At 36.0% G+C, this 19,785-nt stretch overlaps 1 protein-coding gene across 1 annotated transcript; it reads right to left on the bottom strand.

The window, feature by feature from the left end:
- Nucleotides 1-482: 482 nt before the first annotated feature.
- Nucleotides 483-1,424, bottom strand: LOC116900274 (olfactory receptor 5AL1-like). Its single transcript, XM_032902026.1, has one exon. The coding sequence runs from the start codon at nucleotides 1,422-1,424 to the stop codon at nucleotides 483-485; it is 942 nt and encodes a 313-aa protein (XP_032757917.1).
- Nucleotides 1,425-19,785: the final 18,361 nt, after the last annotated feature.

Genomic DNA, 19,785 nt, shown 5'->3' on the forward strand with positions numbered 1-19,785 from the left:
CATTGTATAGATTTCAGAAGTGGATCTAATCCTATTTACTATATTCATGAATGTAAGAAATAGATACAGAAATGTGTAAATGTGTATAAATGATGTATCCATACAATTAATGGTGAAGATATGCTCTAGCATTAGGATAAATTTTGACAGAGATGCATGTAGATCACCAATAAAGTTCTTGTTGGTCTATATCATGTACAAGGCTCTGAGTTCTAATACAGGCCAGACACAAGTGCATACACACACAAACACATACATACTTACACGCATGCATGTATACATATGCATTCTTACGCACATTTACACACACACCTTCACGCATATAGATATCCCCACACAAATATGTACACATACATATATGTATGAATCTGTGCCATTCCAGCGAGTGAAGGAGCTGTGCATGGATATTGGAAATGGCACTCAGCATTTTCACTTCAAATAAAAAAAATGAAATGTCATATGACTGCTCCCCAGATTTTGGATTACTTAATGATCAAAGACAATTTATCAGTAATTCTCTTTAGGGCACTTTTTACCTCCTGATTTCTCAAGCTGTAGATCAGTGGGTTTAACATGGGAATTACTACCACATAAAACACAGAAGCAAATTTATCTGTGTTCAGAGAATGGCTTGACTTGGGCTGTAGGTACATAAAAATAATTGTTCCATAAAATATGGTGCTAGAAGTCAGGTGGGATGCACAGGTGGAAAAGGCTTTCCTTCTTCCTTCAGCAGAATGAATCCTCAGGATGGCAAAGACGATGAAGACATAAGAAATGATCACAATCAACAGAGAGCAAAGGGTATTGAAGCCAGCAATGATTAGCAACATCAGCTCTTTGACATAAGTGTCAGAACAGGCCAGAGCAACCAAGGGAACATCATCACAGTAGAAGTGGTTAACTACATTGGAGCCACAAAAAGACAGGTGGAAGGTTGCCACTGCCTGAACAAGCCCCACAGTGAATCCATAAATGTATGTGCTGGCGATGACCTGAAGACAGAGCTTCCTAGGCATGAGGACCGCATAGAGGAGAGGGTTCCAGATGGCCACATACCTGTCATAGGCCATGACTGACAGCAAGTACATTTCACAAACAACAAATGTGATGAAACAGCACACCTGAGTGGCACATGCATAGAAGGTTATACTTTTGACTTCTCGAAGGAAGTTTATAATTGTGTTTGGAGTAACTGAGGATGTATAACAGAAATCAACAAAAGCCAAGTGACTGAGGAAAAAGTACATGGGTGTATGAAGCTGAGGACTGACTTGGATTAACATAATCAGTCCTAGATTCCCCAAGACAGTAGTTAAGTAAATGACTAGAAACACAGCAAAGAGGATGATCTCAAGTTCTGGGTCATCTGTCAGTCCTACAAAGATGAACTGAGACACTGCTGAACTGTTACCTTCAGCCATAGACTGCACTTGTGTTTACTACTAAAAAGCCATCACAACACTTACTCCAAGTGAGTGTCTTCCTTTAACTATAATCATTCAGAAACGAAGAGTTAATTCTGATGAGCTGATCTTCTGTTGAATACATTCTAAGGAATATCTTCTCAGTGTGTCAGGTTTTACAGGAAATCATTTTTCTTGTTTCGAAATTCTAAAGTGTGACACTGTAGAGAATTTATTATGGGTAGAAAGATGATTTTTTATAGCTTTGTATAAATATGTTACATTTATATTATTTCTTCCATAATAAGAGATAGTTGAAAATTAATTGGATATAATATATTAAATTATTATATTTATCTGAGTACTTTCTTACATTTATATATTTCTCATGAAATATAATAAGAAGAGATAAAAGTTTCTAAATAATGACTTCAGAAATATATGACTCAGTATATTTCAAGTTACTTATTATGTGCATACCATAATCAAGTCAATTTTAAAGTAAAACATTATTTTGTATATATTTATTATTCTCAGATTGCTTTAGGTATAATACAGCATTTTTGCAAATTAAAAGGAGTGGATGAATACACACAGTTTCAGTATATATATATTTGTTCTCTAACATATATATGATATGTTTCTATGTTCACATGTTAAAACATTTATCATATAGTATTAATTATATATAGCTATAGTTATAATTGTATAGTATACATGTCACTACCACTATAAAATGAGTGTAACCTTTTAGAAAATTAAAAACTATTTATTATCTTTATTAATATACCTGAATAAAAAGCAGCAATTTGAACATCTTTAATGATCTTTTGAATATAGAAGCAGATTTCGAATGCTTTAAAATGAGGCAGGACTATTCAAATCACAGTGTATTCAATCACAGCAATAATTCTTAAGACTCAGAAGCAAGAATATCCAGGAAGGTTTTGGCTAGCCAAGCTAGCAGAAACTTGTTTTAAAATAAATTAAAAAAAGGTGAATTTATGGTTCTGTGAAAGATCTTACCTTAGAATAATAAAAAGATTAGGCATAGACAAAGACACCTGAATTTCTTATCTTGGTTGGCTTCTGAATCATGTTCATTCACTAATAGACTGTAAAATATCACACATATGCATAGAACACACACACACACACACACACACACACACACACACACACACACACACAAATCACCACCACCACACCACAGTAGGCAAAGATTAGCTTTCAAGTTTCTTGACTAGATTATTGTAAAAAAGACTCAATTTAAAGTTGATGAATGTATTTTCTTTCACAGAGACAGTAACTGAACTCTCACCTCAAGGTTTGTCAGTTAGAGAAAGGCAGTCTATGAGTTTACCAACAGTGGATTCAAAAACTGTGAATACCTTATAATTGTGCCATGTTAATCAAATTTGCGTCTCTATCATATTAAAAATCTCTGAAGCTTAATCTGCAGAAGTCTACTGCTGTCAAATAGGAATTGTAGATATAGGAAATGAAACTATTTTTTAAAATGTTCCGGAATTCTCTATCATAGCCTTGCTAATTTCTGAACTCTAATCATTATCTTTGCTGATTCATACATTGTTTTAGTAGTTTCACTGGTATTGTGTGTTACATGTCTACTTTTGGCTATGTTATTCGCAAATTCATCTATATCTCAATCCTAGGATTTTCCTCTAACATTGTTTCCTTTCAGACTAGTTCTCTATTTCTTTTCAAAGTCCCTGAATATATCAGGTTTTGCCGAAAGCATTATGTTTATATAATACATTATGATTTTAATTACTTTGTTAATTATTATATTAATAAATTTGTAAAATAATTAATAAAGCAAATAATTGATGGATTAAGTATCCCATACCTATTTTTGTATAGATGTTTTACATGTTCTTGGTTGCTGTTTCCACTTACCTATTTCTTGGTCAATTATTCTTCCAGAAGTCAATTGTCCAGAGCTACACACCACTCTTTCTTAAAACAAGTGTCTTGATCTGTTTATGTGACTAACCTCTTTACCACTGCATCTGGCCTTCCAATCTACACAGCTCCACCTTGAAATTTTTAGTTTGAACATTGATCAAATGAAAAATGTTCAAAATTAATATATTAATGTATTTTCATAATACTTGCCCTTTCTCTTTTTACTTCAGTTAGGATAGTATGCATTTGTTCATTTGCATCTATTTATTCTTTCATTTCCTGAAATTAAATTTTAATTAGTTTTGCCTCCTTTATTCAGTGTTTACCCTACAAGGGTTAAATGCATAATTTATTACATTAAGTAGCCTTTTTGTATATTAAGTACCTTCTTTTCTTCATTCCTTCCAGATTATCAAATTCTTGGCTTTGACATTCTTTTTGAACTACCAGGAATATCATTTTGTATTTACCAAGAAGAGATCTGTTCTCAACTGTGTACCTTTCATATTAGTCATTGTCAGATCCTAGTTCTTTATTACTGCCAGACTTGTCTCAAACTATCAACTTCACCCTGAATTCTTTTCAGTTTGCTGAGTGGGAAAGATTAGTGTATGGGTATAGGTATTATATATCTATGTTTTGTCCCAATACCATGTCTACACTGCCATCATTTTATTACAATTGGGTCTATCTTTTATATTAGCCTAAAGTATATACAAAAATCTCTCCAGGCTTCCCTGCAAAGAAACCATTCCCTTTTACACTCACCTGCTATGTACTCCTCTTATTCTTCTCATGTTAGATATGAGAAAAAGTCATTGTAGTTAATCTCCTTATGTACATTTGTATGCTGTATTGGCTACTTTTCCTGTGCAGTAAATAAAGAGAAAGTATTAATGTTCAAATCTCTTTCTTATGTTTCCCATTTTACTCAGCCTGGAAACCAGTGTATGGAAGAGTATCTCCACAGTAGGGATGGATCTTTCTTCTTCAGTTTCCCTTTTGAAACACCCTAATAACCAGCCCCAAATCTAATCAAGTCTATAACAGGAAAAATCCCACACACATCTCAGTTTATTATAGTTTGGCATTTGCTCTCAGCAGAACGATGAATTGTTCTTTCCAAGGTTACATACAGTTTCATTCCTCCCAAATGCAATGTGGTTTCTTTCTCAGCTTGCCATCAGCATTAGGCTATTGACATTGCCTTTCCCAGTAAAAACAGTGACTATTTTGGCTATTCTTAACCTAAAATTTTTTCCCAGAAAATGTCAATGTAGCTCATTTCCTCATGTCCATTTCTCTTTCTCTTAACCTTAAATCTGGTGGCTTGCCTTCTTTTATTTATGCTTAAATTAATATCCTTAACTTTATATACCAATTTGCATTATGCACGTGTATTCTTCTTAGAAATTGTCGTGTGTCAATAGTGGGCAAAGCTCACTTCTTTCTTGGTAAAGAAAAAGCATAGCTTTCTATGTGAAATATCTGATCGATCACCCAAGCACACATATCGAACTGCTTACATGAAACTTTCAATTTTCATATTCCCTGGGCACTTATATTTAACAAAGAATTTTTGATTAAAAAGAGCCTTATCTTAATATTATACATTGGAATGAGCAGAGAAAATCCCACTAAGCTTGTTGAGGCCTCTGAAGTATATCTACTTCTTCAAAGAAAACTTAATATTTGAGTGTTATTCGTTATTTAACACGTAACAAGCAATAAATAGAGACACTTAATACATGGTTAAATTTCTTCAACAAACAAATTGTTAAAATGTTTGTTTCTCTAAGTCCTCTTTGCCTATTTAGATAGCTTTGAATGCTTACTCTATAAATAAAACTTTTAAAGAGTTCCCCAAAGGTGAGTATGATATACCTTGAGGCAAGTTCTGTATATGCCACCAGTTCTTAATTTTTCTGGCAATTTAAATGTATTTCATAGATGTCTTGGCACTATTCAATGTATGTATGTGTGGTATGAGTGTGTGTGTGTGTGTGTGTGTGTGTGTGTGTAAATTATATACTGCTAAATAAATTGGCCTTGAAATATAATGATGTTACACAAATGATTAATTATGCTGGTTTACTATTGGGACCTAATATTTAAAATAGGCAAAATAACACATTAAGTGGTAGAACAGTATACTGATCCCAAGTGTAATTGAATATTAGAAAACACTAGGACTGTATTTTTTTAAAATATAAGAAAGAACAGAACAGTCAACATGTTTGAATACATTCTCACACAATAACGTCTTACAGTAAGTACATTTCCCAAACAACACACATAATAAAGAAACACAACTGACTGTCACATGCAAATAAAATCATACTTTTCATACAAAAATTTCATCGTTGTGCTTGGGGTGCCACAGGAATTATAATAGAAGTTACCAAATGCTAAGTGGTTCTGGAAAATGTATATAGGTGTGTGAGGCTGAACCTTGTCTTGGAGTAACAGATTCAGTCTTAAAATTGTAATGAGAGTAGTTAAGTAGATGACTAGAAACATAGCAAGGAAGATGGGTAGAAGTTCTGGGTCATCTGTCAGACCTACTAGGATAAACTCATGCCAGGAGCCAGCCAGACCTGAATAACCAGCAGGGCACAGCATTGGGTATTGGACATAGAGGTAGACTGAAATAATGATGGTCTCTGGCTTCTAGCCCTCTAACTATACTGAATGCTTGCTAATAACTTCTAAAATATCCTAGACACTTTCTTGCTTATTCTTCAGTTAAAAACCACTACCTTGAGGGATTAACACCTATTGTCTAGCAGCAGGGAATTAAGTAAAGTGTGTGTTTGTGTGTGTGTGTGTGTGTGTGTGTGTGTGTGTGTGTGTGTGTGTGTGACTCACTTCTCTGTCCAGACAACCAGTTGTCTCTCTGGCTATGCTGGTTGACTCTTTGTGAACCAGAGAGGAAGGAAAGAAAAAGATTATGCATTCATACATACATTTACATTTTCATTCACATTCTCATTTACACATTAATCCATCCATATTTTTGTTGGTCCCAACCACCTGTATCATACACTCCACAAGTATTCATACCTGCTTATATATACACATATACCTCCACACATATACAGAAAAACGGACAAGCATTTAGATAGATGGCTGGTGAGCGAGATAGATGGATGGATGGATGGATGGATGGATGGATGGATGGATGGATGGATGGTTGGATGTGGCAGAATTCCCCAAGTGAAAACATTCAACAAACAATTTTATTTCTTTTCCCTGGCCTTTTTATACCTTCCTAGACCAAGATTCTTTAGGTAATTACCTCAGTGATAAAATGTTACGTAAAATGGGATTTACACAAGGATGTTGATATTATGTTCAAAGCAATGTTTTATTCTATAGACACGTTATAAGTTGCAAGCAACAATTTTTACAGACTTGCTTTATCATAGTGCATACCTGTGGTTATGTCCTTTGACCTAAATGCTTTTCTTTGAACAATAATTTGTCCCAAGTCTATTTCTTTTTGTAATATAATCATGATCACTCATTTTATTTCTAATTATGCAGAGCAATGAAAACCATCTCTTAAAACGTTCTCAATTTAGTTAATAGATAAAAAAATCACTTGAATGGCAGGTTTATTTATTGAGCATAGGTGAAGACTGAAAGGGGAATATCATCTCTTTAAGTGATTCAGTTACATGTACATGAGCAGCAGTATGTGTAGACACACTGTTCAACCAATATGTGCATAAATCCATGTAAGAAAATTAAGAAATTAATAAATAAATGTGTTTTCTTTTAATACACAGGAAATAATGAGACGTTGGGCATGGCCTTTGTTGGGACAGCTTGACATGGTTCCTGCACCTAGGACAGAGCCAGCAGATAAAGGCTGCCAGGATTCGTGAAGGCTGCTGTGGATATAAAGCTTGTTTGTATAATAATCTAAACATTTTCATTACAATGTTAACATTTCTCCTTTAAGGCATGTCCTCCATTTTAACTTTTTTTTATTTTTTTTTTACCTACATTTCAAATGTAATCCCTTTTCCCAATTTCCCATCTATTATCCCCCTATCCCTTTCCCACTCCCCCAGCCTCTATGAGAGTGTTCTGTCACCCACCCACTCCCTACCATTTCCCTGCCAGCTTCTTGAGCTTCACGTGGTCTGTGGATTCTATTTTGGGTTATCCAAACTTTTGGGCTAATATCCACTTATCTGTGAGTGCATACTATGTGTTTTCTCTTGTTAAGGGGTTACCTCATTAAGGATGATATTTTCTAGTTCCATCCATTGACCTAAGAATTTTATGAAGTCATTGTTTTTAATAGCTGAGTAGTACTCCACTGTGTAAATGTACCACATTTTCTGTATAAAAAATACAACTGGATTCTTTCTAGCTTCTGTCTATTATAAATAAGGCAATTATGATCACAGTGGAGTGCATGGCCTTGTTATATTTTTGAGCATCTTTTTGGTATTTGCCTAGGAGTGGTATAGCAGGGTACTCAGGTAAATCGATTCCCGTTTTCTGCGGAACCTCCAGACTGATTTCCAGTGTGGTTGTACCAGCTTGCAATCCCACAAAAAAGGGAAGAGTGTGAGCTTTCTGTTGTTTTTGTTGTTATTGAAGACCAGCCTTATTCTGTGGTGATCTGATAGGATGCATGGAATTATTTCTATCTTCCTGTATCTATTGAGGCCTGTTTTGTGACTGATTTTGGTCAATTTTGAGAAGGTACCATGAGGTACTGAGAAGAGGGTGTATCATTTTGTTTTAGGATGAATTGTTCTATAAATATCTGTTAAATCCATTTGGTTCCTAACTTTTGTTAGTTTCTCTATGTCTCTACTTAATTTCTGTTTCCATGATCTTCTCATTGATGAGAGTGGGATGTTGAAATCTCCCATTATTTTTGTGTAAGTTACAATGTGTGATTTGAGTTTTAGTAAGGTTTATTTTATGAATATAGGTGCCCTTCCATTTGGAGCATAGATATTTAAGATTGAGAGTTCATCTTAGTGGATGTTTTCTTTGATGAATATGAAGTTTCCTTCCTTATCTTTTTGATGACTATTGGTTGAAAGGAGATTTTATTGGATATTAGAATGGCTACTCCTGCTTGTTTCTTCAGACCATTGCTTGGAAAGTTATTTTCTAGGCTTTTACTCTCAGGTAGTGTCTGTGTTTGTCTCTCAGGTGTGTTTCCTGTATGTGGCAAAATGCTGAGTCCTCTTTATGTATTCAGCCCTCTTTGTCTTTGTCTTTTTTTGCGCCACGGGGGGGGAGGATCCTTCTGAGTCCATCTTGATGTTGCGGAGAAGAGAATACTAAGGAAACTATCCTGTTACTTCACCTCTGACTGGTCGCTGCTAATTTTTGATGTTAGTGTCCTTCAGTGGGATTATGTCTGTGTGTCTTTTTACTCGTTTCGGATTGTTTCTTTTACGTGAGGAGATTATCTTTTTTGTTTTTTTTTGGGTTTTTTTCCCCTCCTTTGTGTTAAAGTTTCGAACCTGTACTATTATCCTTGTATTTGGGACCCAGGGGCTGGCCATTTTTAGAAGAGAAAATGGGGCAGAAATTGTGTAAATTTGGTTCCAGGGATATTGGAATATATTGTTTTTTCTCATCCTATGTTAATTGCAAGAGTTTTGCTGGATACCTGTTGCTTGGCTGGTCAATTTCGGCTGATCCCTTGTTAGGGGTCTGCATGACATATGTCCTTTCTTGTTTGAGATCAATTTTAACACTGGGTTTGAAATAAGAGACTCTGAGGTGATGAGAAGCCAAAGACAGGTCCAGTCAGGTAGAATTTCTTTGAACATGGTCTGCTCCCAAGTGTCTTTATAGGTTTTATTTGACTTTTTCCCAGGTAAATTTGTCTTTTGACACAAAATATTTTTTTCAGTTTTGTTTTGTGATTTGTTGGTTTTTTGCGGTGTCGACCAGAGAGGGATAAATCATTGATAGTTTGGGTTGTCTGTACTGAATTTGACAAGGCAATGCAAGGCAGTAATCTATTTGGAGTTCTGTAGGCTTTTTCTTGTATGTTTCGGATTAGGCATCTAACTTTTTTAGTTTAGGGAAGGTTTTCTTCCAGGAAAATGATTTTGTTGAAGATCATGCAGCTACCATTAACGCAATTAAAAGGCCACCACCATTAAATTGGGAGTCCTCTCACCAGTTCTTCTAACCAAGCAGAAGATTGATTATCCTTAGGTTTTTTGAATTTTTCATTGTGTCCTGGATTTTCCTTATCCCTTTTGGATTAGGTAAATAGGCCAACCTTAAATCCCTGTTTTGCATTTTACATTATCTGACTTTGATGGTCCTGTCCTTCTTGATTGATGTTTTCCAAAAGTATCCTGGGATCCATGGATTTTTCATTGTCCCTGGAAAACACAGACAGCTCCCTGGATCTTATTAAAACAGGATCTTTTATATTCTATTGGTGATTTTGACTAATTTTTTGATTGGGCTCTGATCTCTTCCATAGCTGTTTTTCTATCTCTAGATTTGCAAAAGGGCCAGAGCAGTCCTTTGTTGGGGCTTTCCATTTTGTTTCTATTTCCATTTTTTAAAGCAAAACTGACAGTTTTGAGATTTAGGCGGGGCCATTTCCTGTTTTTATATTTTCCTGTAATTCTTCAAAGCAGTGCTGAATGACATTTTGTTTTTTTCTTTACGGGCTTCTAGTTGTTTACCTTGTCCTGTATTTGCTTTAAGGGGAGTTAGCTGGTTCATATCCTTCTTAGAAGTCCTCCATCTGATTCACTAATTCCAAATTATATTACAGGGGCATTATTTTTTATCTTAGCTTTCTTCTCACCCTCTCGGGACTAGTGAAGGTTGACTGTTCATATGGAGGGCGCCCGTTGCAGCTAGAAAGGCTTCTATTATCCCCCACATTCACATCCTCCTGTGCCTGAGTAAGGTTTTATTTTCAGATCAGAACTGAGAGGTTGCTAGATCCCATAGGGGAAGGGCTGGCTCCCTCCCCTGGTTTAAAGGAGATTTGAATATTTCAACGCCTCCCTTGTCATAAAAGGGCCTTTTTTTCTTTCTTAAGAATGAAACTCATTTCCTCTGTGGGAATGACACCTGTGGCCTGTCCTTCTATTTTTTTTTTCATCCTTTATTAAATTGCTTTTGGTAAGTCTTATTTTCTTCAATTTTATTTGTTTGGGATTTCTGAAGGGGAACAAAACCCCTACCCCTCCCCTCCTTCAAAGTTTTTTTAAGTGTTCTCTCCAATTTTGATGGTGTTCCCCACAGACTGTGAGGATCCCATGATGGGCCCCCATTACTGCCCTCCCCCAGGTGAAATAGAGACGGACATTTTCACTGGAGTCTTACAGACTTTCCCGGACTAACGCGGCCTTATCGAAGTCCCTTCCAAAACTAAAAAAGGGAGTGCTCTTATTCGAGAGACTGAGGCTATTCATTGCTGTGACCTTTAACAGTAAAACGGTGAAAACAGAACAGGGGGTCCCAGTCAAATTATGCCTCAACAAGTCTTTGACAACCCCAGACCAAAGTCCAAGAGAGGGCTACTTCTCCAAACGTATTACCTTTTGTAGTTCTGAATCCTCCTTGGTTGGATCTCCGGCGGTTGGCATTGTTGTTCGGGTTTATGGATGTTTCTCAGCAGGAATTCAACCAGGATCCTTCTGCAGAAAAAGCTTTTTCAGTCAATTTTTTAGGAAACTTTGATTCCTTGCAACACAGGATCCTGTCCCTTCACAGTTCAGTGGTTTAGGTGTGGCATTTGCCATTATGTATTTTCATATGTATTCGACAGTGTCATCTGTGAGGACAGATCCTGACATCCAGAATAGTGATTGTTCCTGTTATTTTTTGATGTTAGAGGGAATTATGTCTGTGGTCTCTCTTTTTTGTTTCATTCCATCTTGGAGATTGTTTTTTATTGTTTTATGTAGGGTGTCTTTCCTCCTTGTGTTGTACATATTATCCTTTTGTGGGCTGGATTTGTATATGTAAATTTGGTTTTGACATGGAATATATTGTTTTTTTTTTCCACTATGTTAATTGGAGGCAGGCATCTGGAATGGGTGTCCCTTAGGGTCTGCATGACATTCCAGGATCTTTGGTTTCATAGTCCTGGTGAAGTCTGGTGTAATTCCCTGCCTTTATAATTTGGGTATTCTTTTTCTTTTTTTGTGTTTGGTGTTTTGAAGAGGGTAGGGTTTTTTTCTTGTAATCTATTTGGAGTTCTGTAGGCTTCTTTTATGCCTATGGGTATCTCTTTTTTTAGGTTAGGGAAGTTTTCTTCTATGATTTTGTTGAAGATATTTATTGGCCCTTTAAATTGGGAGTCTTTACTGTCTTCTATGCCTATTATCCTTAGGTTTGATTTTCTCATTGTGTCCTGGATTTCCTCTATGTTTTGGATTAGGAGCTCTTTGAATTTTACATTATCTTTGATGGTTGTGTTGATGTTTTCCAAAGTATCTTCAGCCCATGAGATTCTCTTTTCTATCTTTTTATATTCTATTGGTGATGCATTTATGATTACTGATCTCTTCCAGGTTTTCCCCCATTTGCTTTTTGTTTGATTTCCATTTTTCATGGACAGTTTTGTTCATTTTCCTTTTGGTTAGCTGTAATTCTTTAATGAATTTTTATTCCAGTTGTTTACCTCTGTTGTCCTGTATTTCTTTAAGGGAGTTATTCATATCCTTCTTAAAGTCCTCCATCATCATTTCCAAAATTTACTGGCTTATTTTTATCTTATGTGTATGACTGTTCTGCCAGAGTAAATATCTATCTATCACATATGTGCCTGGTGTCTTCAGATACAAGAAGAGAGAATGCTATCCCATGAAACTAAACATTTGAATATTGCAACTGCCATAAAAATTGGTAAGAATGAAACTCATTTCCTCTGTGGGAATGACATGTGGTCTTTTTTTTTCATCTTTATTAAATTGGGTATGTCTTATTTATATTTCAATTGTTATTCCTTTTTTTTGGGAGGAAAAATCCCTAACCCTCCCCCTTTCTTTTTCTTTATGTGTGGGTCCCATCATTCCCCCATTACTGTCCCCCAACAATCATCACTGGGGTTCTGAGGAATGGCTTCCCCTTCCACTGGTGACTAGGCTATTCATTTGAATGTTGTACCAGTCCATGTATAGTCTTTGCTGGCTAAGTTTCTGGAAACCATGGTTGGTTGGATTGTTGTTCTTTTCAACACTTTCAGTCCTTTCTCTGATTCTTTCAACATCCTGTTTTCTCAGTTCACTGGTTTTGATGGCATTTGCCATGTATTTTCTGTATTCTGGTGTGAGGACAGAAATCCGGTTCCTGTCAGCCTGTACTTTTTTTCATCCATTTTTCTAGTTTTGGCTGTATATTATGGGCCACATGGGGCAAAGATGTCCCTTCTGTCTCTGTTTTAATCTTTTTTCTATTCCCAGCCAGGGGTATTCTTGTTCCCCTTTAAAGAAGGAGTGAAGCCCATTTTTTCATCCACCTTTGAATTTCATCTCATCTAGGGCAATTCAAGCATTTGGGGTAATTTATCAATGAGTTCATTTTTTTTTTGGATCACTCAGATGAGCCCATTTCTATAATTTGTAAAGTCATTGTTTTTGATAGCTGAATTATTCCATTGTAGTAGATGTACCACATTTTCTGTATGCATTCTTTGTTGAAGGGCATCTGTGTTTTCCAGATTCCTAATAAATAAGTTTTGAACATTTGCACAAGTCTTTGTTTACAGGAATCTTTTTTGCTGAGAGGTAAAGCTTTATGAGAACGTAGTTTGTCAATTTTCTGAGGAACCTCAGAGAGATGTTGTATCAGCCATTAGTGTTTTGTCAGGAAATTTTCTCCAGTGCCAATGTGTTCGAGATGCTTCCCCATTTTTTCTTCTATTAGTTTGAGTGTATCTGGTTTGATGTGGAGGTCCTTGATCCACTTGGACTTAAGCTTTGTACAGGGTGATAAACATGGATCGCTCTGTCTTCTTCTACATGTTGACCTCCAGTTGAATCAGCACCATTTGTTGAAAATGCTATCTTTTTTCCATTGGATGGATTTGGCTCCTTTGTCAAAAATCAAGTGACCATAGGTGTGTGGGTTCATTTCTGGGTCTTCAATTCTGTTCCATTGGTCTATCTGTCTGTCTCTGTAGCAATACCATGCAGTTTTTATCACTATTGCTCTGTAATACCGCTTGAGTTCAGGGATAGTGATTCCCCCTGAAGTCCTTTTATTGTTGAGGATAGCTTTAGCTATCCTGGGTTTTTTGTAATTCCAGATGAATTTGCAAATTGTTCTGTCTAACTCTTTGAAGAATTGGATTGGTATTTTGATGTGGATTGCATTGAATCTGTAGATTACTTTTGGTCAAATGGTCATTTTTACTATATTAATCCTGTCAATCCATGAGCATGGGAGATCTTTCCATCTTCTGAGATCTTCTTCAATTTCTTTCTTCATAGCCTTGAAGTTCTTATCATACAGATCTTTCACTTGCTTGGTTAGAGTCACACCGAGGTATTTTATATTATTTGGGACTATTATGAATGGTGTCGTTTCCCTAATTTCTTTCTCAGCTTGTTTCTCTTTTGTGTAGAGGAAGGTTACTGATTTATTTGAGTTAATTTTATACCCAGCCACTTTGCTGAAGTTGTTTATCAGCTTTAGTAGTTCTCTTGAACTTTTGGGATCACTTGAATCATATCATCTTCAAATAGTGATATTTTGACTTCTTCTTTTCCAATCTGTATCCCTTTGATCTCATTTTGTTGTCTGATTGCTCTGGCTAGAACTTCAAGAACTGTATTGAATAAGTAGGGAGAGAGTGGGCAGCCTTGTCTAGTCCCTGATTTTAGTGGGATTGCTTCAAGTTTCTCTCCATTTAGTTTAATATTAGCTACTGGTTTGCTGTATATGGCTTTTACTATGTTTAGGTATGGGCTTTGAATTCTTATTCTTTCCAGGACTTTTATCATGAAGGGGTGTTGTATTTTTTCAAATTCTTTCTCAGCGTCTAATGAAATGATCATGTGTTTTTTATCTTTCAGTTTGTTTATATAGTGGATTATGTTGATGGTTTTCCATATATTAAACCATCCCTGCATGTCTGGGTTGAAGCCTACTTGATCATGATGGATGCTTGTTTTGATGTGTTCTTGGATTCGGTTTGCAAGAATTTTATTGAGTATTTTTGCGTCAATATTCATAAGGGAAATTGGTTTGAAGTTCTCTTTCTTTGTTGGGTCTTTGTGTGGTTTAGGTATGAGTAATTGTGGCTTTATAGAAGAAATTTTGTAGTGCTCCATTGTTTCAATTCTGTGGAATAGTTTGGACATTATAGTTGGAATGGTATGAGGTCTTCTATGAAGGTCTGATAGAATTCTGCACTGAACCCATCTGGACCTTGGCTCTTTTTGTTTGGGAGACATTTAATGACTGCTTCTATTTCTTTAGGAGTTATGGGGTTGTTTAAATTGTTTATCCATTTCTGATTTAACTTTGGTAGCTGGTATCTGTCTAGGAAATTGTCCATTTCCTCCAGATTTTCAAGTTTTGTTGAATATATGTTTTTGTAGTAGGATCTGATGATTTTTTGAATTTCCTCTGATTCTGTAGTTATGTCTCTCTTTTCATTTTTGATTTTGTTAATTTGGACACATTCTCTGTGTCCTCTCATTAGTCTGGTTAAGGGTTTATCTATCCTGTTGATTTTTTCAAAGAACCAGCTTTTGGTTCTGTTGATTATTTGTATAGTTCTTTTTGTTTCTAGTTGGTTGATTTCAGCTCTGAGTTTGATTATTTCCTGCCTTCTACTCCTCCTGGGTGTATATGCTTGTTTTTTTTCTATGGCTTTTATGTGTGCTGTCAAGCTGCTGATATATGCTCTCTCCTGTTTCTTTCTGCTGGCACTTAGAGCTATGAGTTTTCCTCTTAGCACAGCTTTCATTGTGTCCCATAAGTTTGGGTATGTTGTACCTTCATTTTCATTAAATTCTAAAAAGTCTTTAATTTCTTTCTTTATTTCTTCCTTGACCAGGTTATCATTGAGTAGAGCATTGTTCAACTTCCATATATATGTGGGCGTTCTTCCCTTATTGTTATTGAAGACCAGTTTTAGGCCGTCGTGGTCTGATATGACACATGGGATTATTTCTATCTTTCTGTATCTGTTGAGGACTGTTTTATGACCAATTATATGGTCAATTTTGGAGAAAGTACCATGAGGTGGTGAGAAGAAGGTATATCCTTTTGTTTTAGAATAGAATGTTCTATAAATATCTGTTAAGTCCATTTGGTTCATGACTTCTCTTAGTCTGTCTATGTCTCTGTTTAATTTCTGTTTCTATGATCTGTCCATTGATGAGAGTGGGGTGCTGAAATCTCCTACTATTATTGTGTGAAGTGCAATGTGTGTGGTCTTAAAGGCCAAGCATTCTCTATAGCCTGGTTGTTGGATGGTAATTTAGAGGCATGAGGTTGTGATGAGTAAATGCCTCTTCTATGTCCCAAAAGTATTATTAACATTTTACCTAGTTAAATTAATTTAAAAATGAAGATGAACATTTTACCTATGGTTTTCCATAATCTGACAGACAGTGCTTCTGTCATTATCATTTCCATTCATTGTAAGCCCAGCACAAGAACATAACTAAAAAGCTTTTTCCATATTATCATTTCAGGTTTCATGGTCCCTGAGTATCCAGACCTGAGATAATGATCCAACTGTTTGAACATACACTTTCTGACTTCTTTTTCTATTAGTCTTGTGATATTTTAAATATCTCCTGAACAGTTGACCTAGGTGGATTCCAGACAAAAATATCTTCTCAATGAGGCTACATTAGAAATAAATTTATTGCCTCTTTTAACTTCTTATCTTTGGTTAGGTACTTGAAGGAACAGGTGTTCAAATCATGTCTCTTAGAAATCCATCCAAACCCCTGATTCTGGCCTTTAAGTTAGAACTCCAGAAACATATATATGGAACTAGTGCAAAATATACTATAGCTATTTAAGACATATTTTTATGATTTTACAAAATTAAATACAATCCATGGTCTTCCAGGTGCTAGATATATGTGTATTGGTGAATAATACAAACTACTTTGCTATATTTTCACCTTAAATACTTCCTCGACAAGCTACTAAAAAATTAAGCTGAAGCATCCCATGTAAATGAATGATTAGAAGAAATATAGAAAAATAATTCAGGGCTGGAGAGATGGCTCAGCGGTTAAGAGCACTGAGTTCAAATCCCAGCAACTACTTGGTGGCTCACAACCATCTGTAACGAGATCCGATGCCCTCTTCTGGTGTGTCTGAAGACAGTGACAGTGTACTAATCATATATAAAATGAATAAATAAAATCTTTTAAAAAAAGAAAAATAATTCAATAATTGTGGTAAGGTATGTTAAATTGAACATTTGCAAACCAAAAATACCATTTTCTTCATTAATCAATTCTTTGCTAAACAGAACAACACTAACTTCTTTCTGTTCCTGCTGTAGATTATTTTAAGGAACTTAAAACACTCTTTGAAAATAGGTTAATTATTTCTCACATGCAATAAAATTTCAAGTTCATTAAATATTTGAAGATGTATAGTGATGTAACTCCATTACATTACATAATGTATGTGTGTGTGTTTGTGTGTGTGCACGTGCTATATCTGTTTAGGTGCAATGTATGTGCATTTGGCAAGACACAGGAAGAAAATGGGTATTGTCCTCTCCTTCTTTATCTTATATCTTAAAATTGTTTCACTGAATCCGTAGTTCACTCACTGACTCATCTGGATGAGCAGGATCCCTCCTGTCCCTGATCCCCATGTGTTAGGGTTAAGCATATACAGTTATGTTTACTGTAATTTTAAAAACAGACTACTGACTTTCCTGGGAGCTCAGCCCATGCTCTTACCTCTCCTAGTTCTTTTTGCTCCATCTGGTTTAGCCTAGGATCTTATGCAGCCATCCCCCAAGAGGGGAAGGCATGGAAGTGCTGTCCATACTCCACTGGTTCCTTCTTGCCTTTTATTTTGTTCCTCCTGGCTAGCTTCACCAAGCTGCCAGCTACTGCCCAACTTCTCTCTTTCTCTGTCCACCTTTGCTCTGTGTATGAAAAAAACTCAGACAAGTTTATTATTTTAGTACTTGCAAGATAACAAAATTGCTGGATTTAGAACTCCTGCCATAACTTTATCAGCTAGACTATATGAGCCATTCACCAGTACTAGCTACTACAAGATGTTACACGGTTATTGTGTGCTTTTTGCTTCAAAGCCTGGCTGAAAAACTATTATTACCTAGCTTCTCTATTCCTCAAGGGACCCAAAAGTCCTACCTTCACCTTTTGCCTAGCAACTGGCTCCTGCCTTCTTTATTGACCAAATCAAGAGCCAGTTAGGGAAACAGATTTTAGTACCACCTCTTTCCCCTATGTCTTACTCTTTCTGTCTAACAAACAAACAAACAAACAAACAAACAAACAAACAAACAAAAACAATCAAAAAACCCAAAACCAAAAAAACCTCTTTTCCCAGATATAAATTAAACAAAACCATAACAATTAAGTAAATTACACATAAATTACACAGTATGAAGTACAAATGACATCCAGTCCATCAATTGGTCTATTAGACAAAGTACCCTACCATATTTCCTAACTGAAAGAATTATGATTCTATCCTTGGATTATGTTTAGATTTTTAACCTGTAATGTCACTTGAAAACCATGTCATCCACTCTATAAGCTCTCTCTATTAATCTTAAATAGCTTGAGTTTGATTATGAGGCTAAAACTAGTCTTCAATCCTATAAAAATCCAAAAACAACTAAATATTATGTGAAAATATAGGAAGCAGTGGGGACAGAGAATTTGTAGAGCCCACCTCCAGCAAAAGACAGGGCTTCAAGTGACAAATGTGGTTGCCATCCTACAGTCAAAACTCTAACTAATAATTGTTCCAGTCTGAATGCACTGCAGGGATGGAAATGGAGAAGAGTCTGAGGAAAGAAAGTCCAAGTGACAGGCTCAAAGGTGGATGCAACTCCAGGAGAATCACCAAGGCCTACACAATTACTGAGGCTATGGAGAACTCAAAAAGAGACCTATCAGACTGCCCTCCAAAGATCTCAAGAAGGACTGAAAATCAGATACAGATTTGCACAAACAATGGACAGAAGGTGCTGACCCCTGTGGTTGAATAAAGGAAAACTCCACAAAGCTGAGGAGAGGGCAACCCTGTAAGAGAATCAGCAGACTCAACTAACCTGAATCCCCAAGATCTCTCAGACACTGAATCAAGAACCAGGCAGCATACACCAGCTGAGATGAGGCCACCAACACATATACAGCAGAGGAATGCTGGATCTGGGTTAAGTCAGAGAAGATGTACCTAATTCTTAAGAGATTGGAGGCCCTAGGGAATTTAGAGGTCTGGTGGGGTGGTGGGTGGTGCAGTGGGGACATCCTTGTAAAGACAGCAGGAGTGGAGAGGAAGTATGGGATCTGGAACAGTTGGAAGGTGAACCAGAAGGGGAATAAAATCTGGTGTGGAAAAAAATAGATTAAATAAAAAGATGGAATAAAGAAGAAAATATAGGAAGCAAATACATAGCTCCTAAAACTTAATTTGTAGAGGCACTTTACTTCTTGGACAGTCCCCTATTCTTCAAAACCTAGGAGCATTCATCTTTGGCCTTCTGGCTAAGGATCATCTATCTGACAGACTTATAATGCAGAATTATTTGAAGGGCCACTGACGATGCTTCAGCAAAGCCAAGAGTCGACTATTTTGCAAAACGTGTCATTCTCTAGACAGTATTATCTATAGATGTAATGTACAAATTCTGCCCAGTGGCTGCCTTGCCATGATAAGTAACCTTACATGGAGGTAAAGATGCTCAATATCTTCTTTGGACCAAGAAGGGCGTGCTCTCTGGAGCAGGTATGTTTCACTCTCAAATGATTAAATAACATTAAATGTCACATTCTATGGATTTCTGACCTTTTTGAAGACTATCTCTTTCTTTAAGTTAATATAATATGAACTGTTAAACTTTGACTACTATCAGATACTTATAATTGAAATATGTTGAAAACAAACTGTTTTAATTAACTCAGAACCAAGAGTTTGCTACCTGTCCTGTAACTCTCATTGCCCAATCATCTGAAAATAGTTTGTAATATCAGTCATAGAAAGACCAAGTCTAAACTTTGTACTCTTGAGTGAGTTGCATAGGCACAATACATGTCTAAAATTAACAATATTATTCCTAATTTTCATATCAATATAACATTCATACCAATGAACACCTTAAACCGGTACCAAAATAAATTCTGTACCCATGTAAAAAATATAATTTCAACCTTGTACCAACTATAAAGATTTCTACCAATTAAGATTATGTTACACAATCAATTCCATCTATTTATTGCCTGTTCAAATTTATGAT

This window comes from Rattus rattus, chromosome 5 (assembly GCF_011064425.1).
Source record: "Rattus rattus isolate New Zealand chromosome 5, Rrattus_CSIRO_v1, whole genome shotgun sequence".
Lineage (NCBI taxonomy): Eukaryota > Metazoa > Chordata > Mammalia > Rodentia > Muridae > Rattus > Rattus rattus.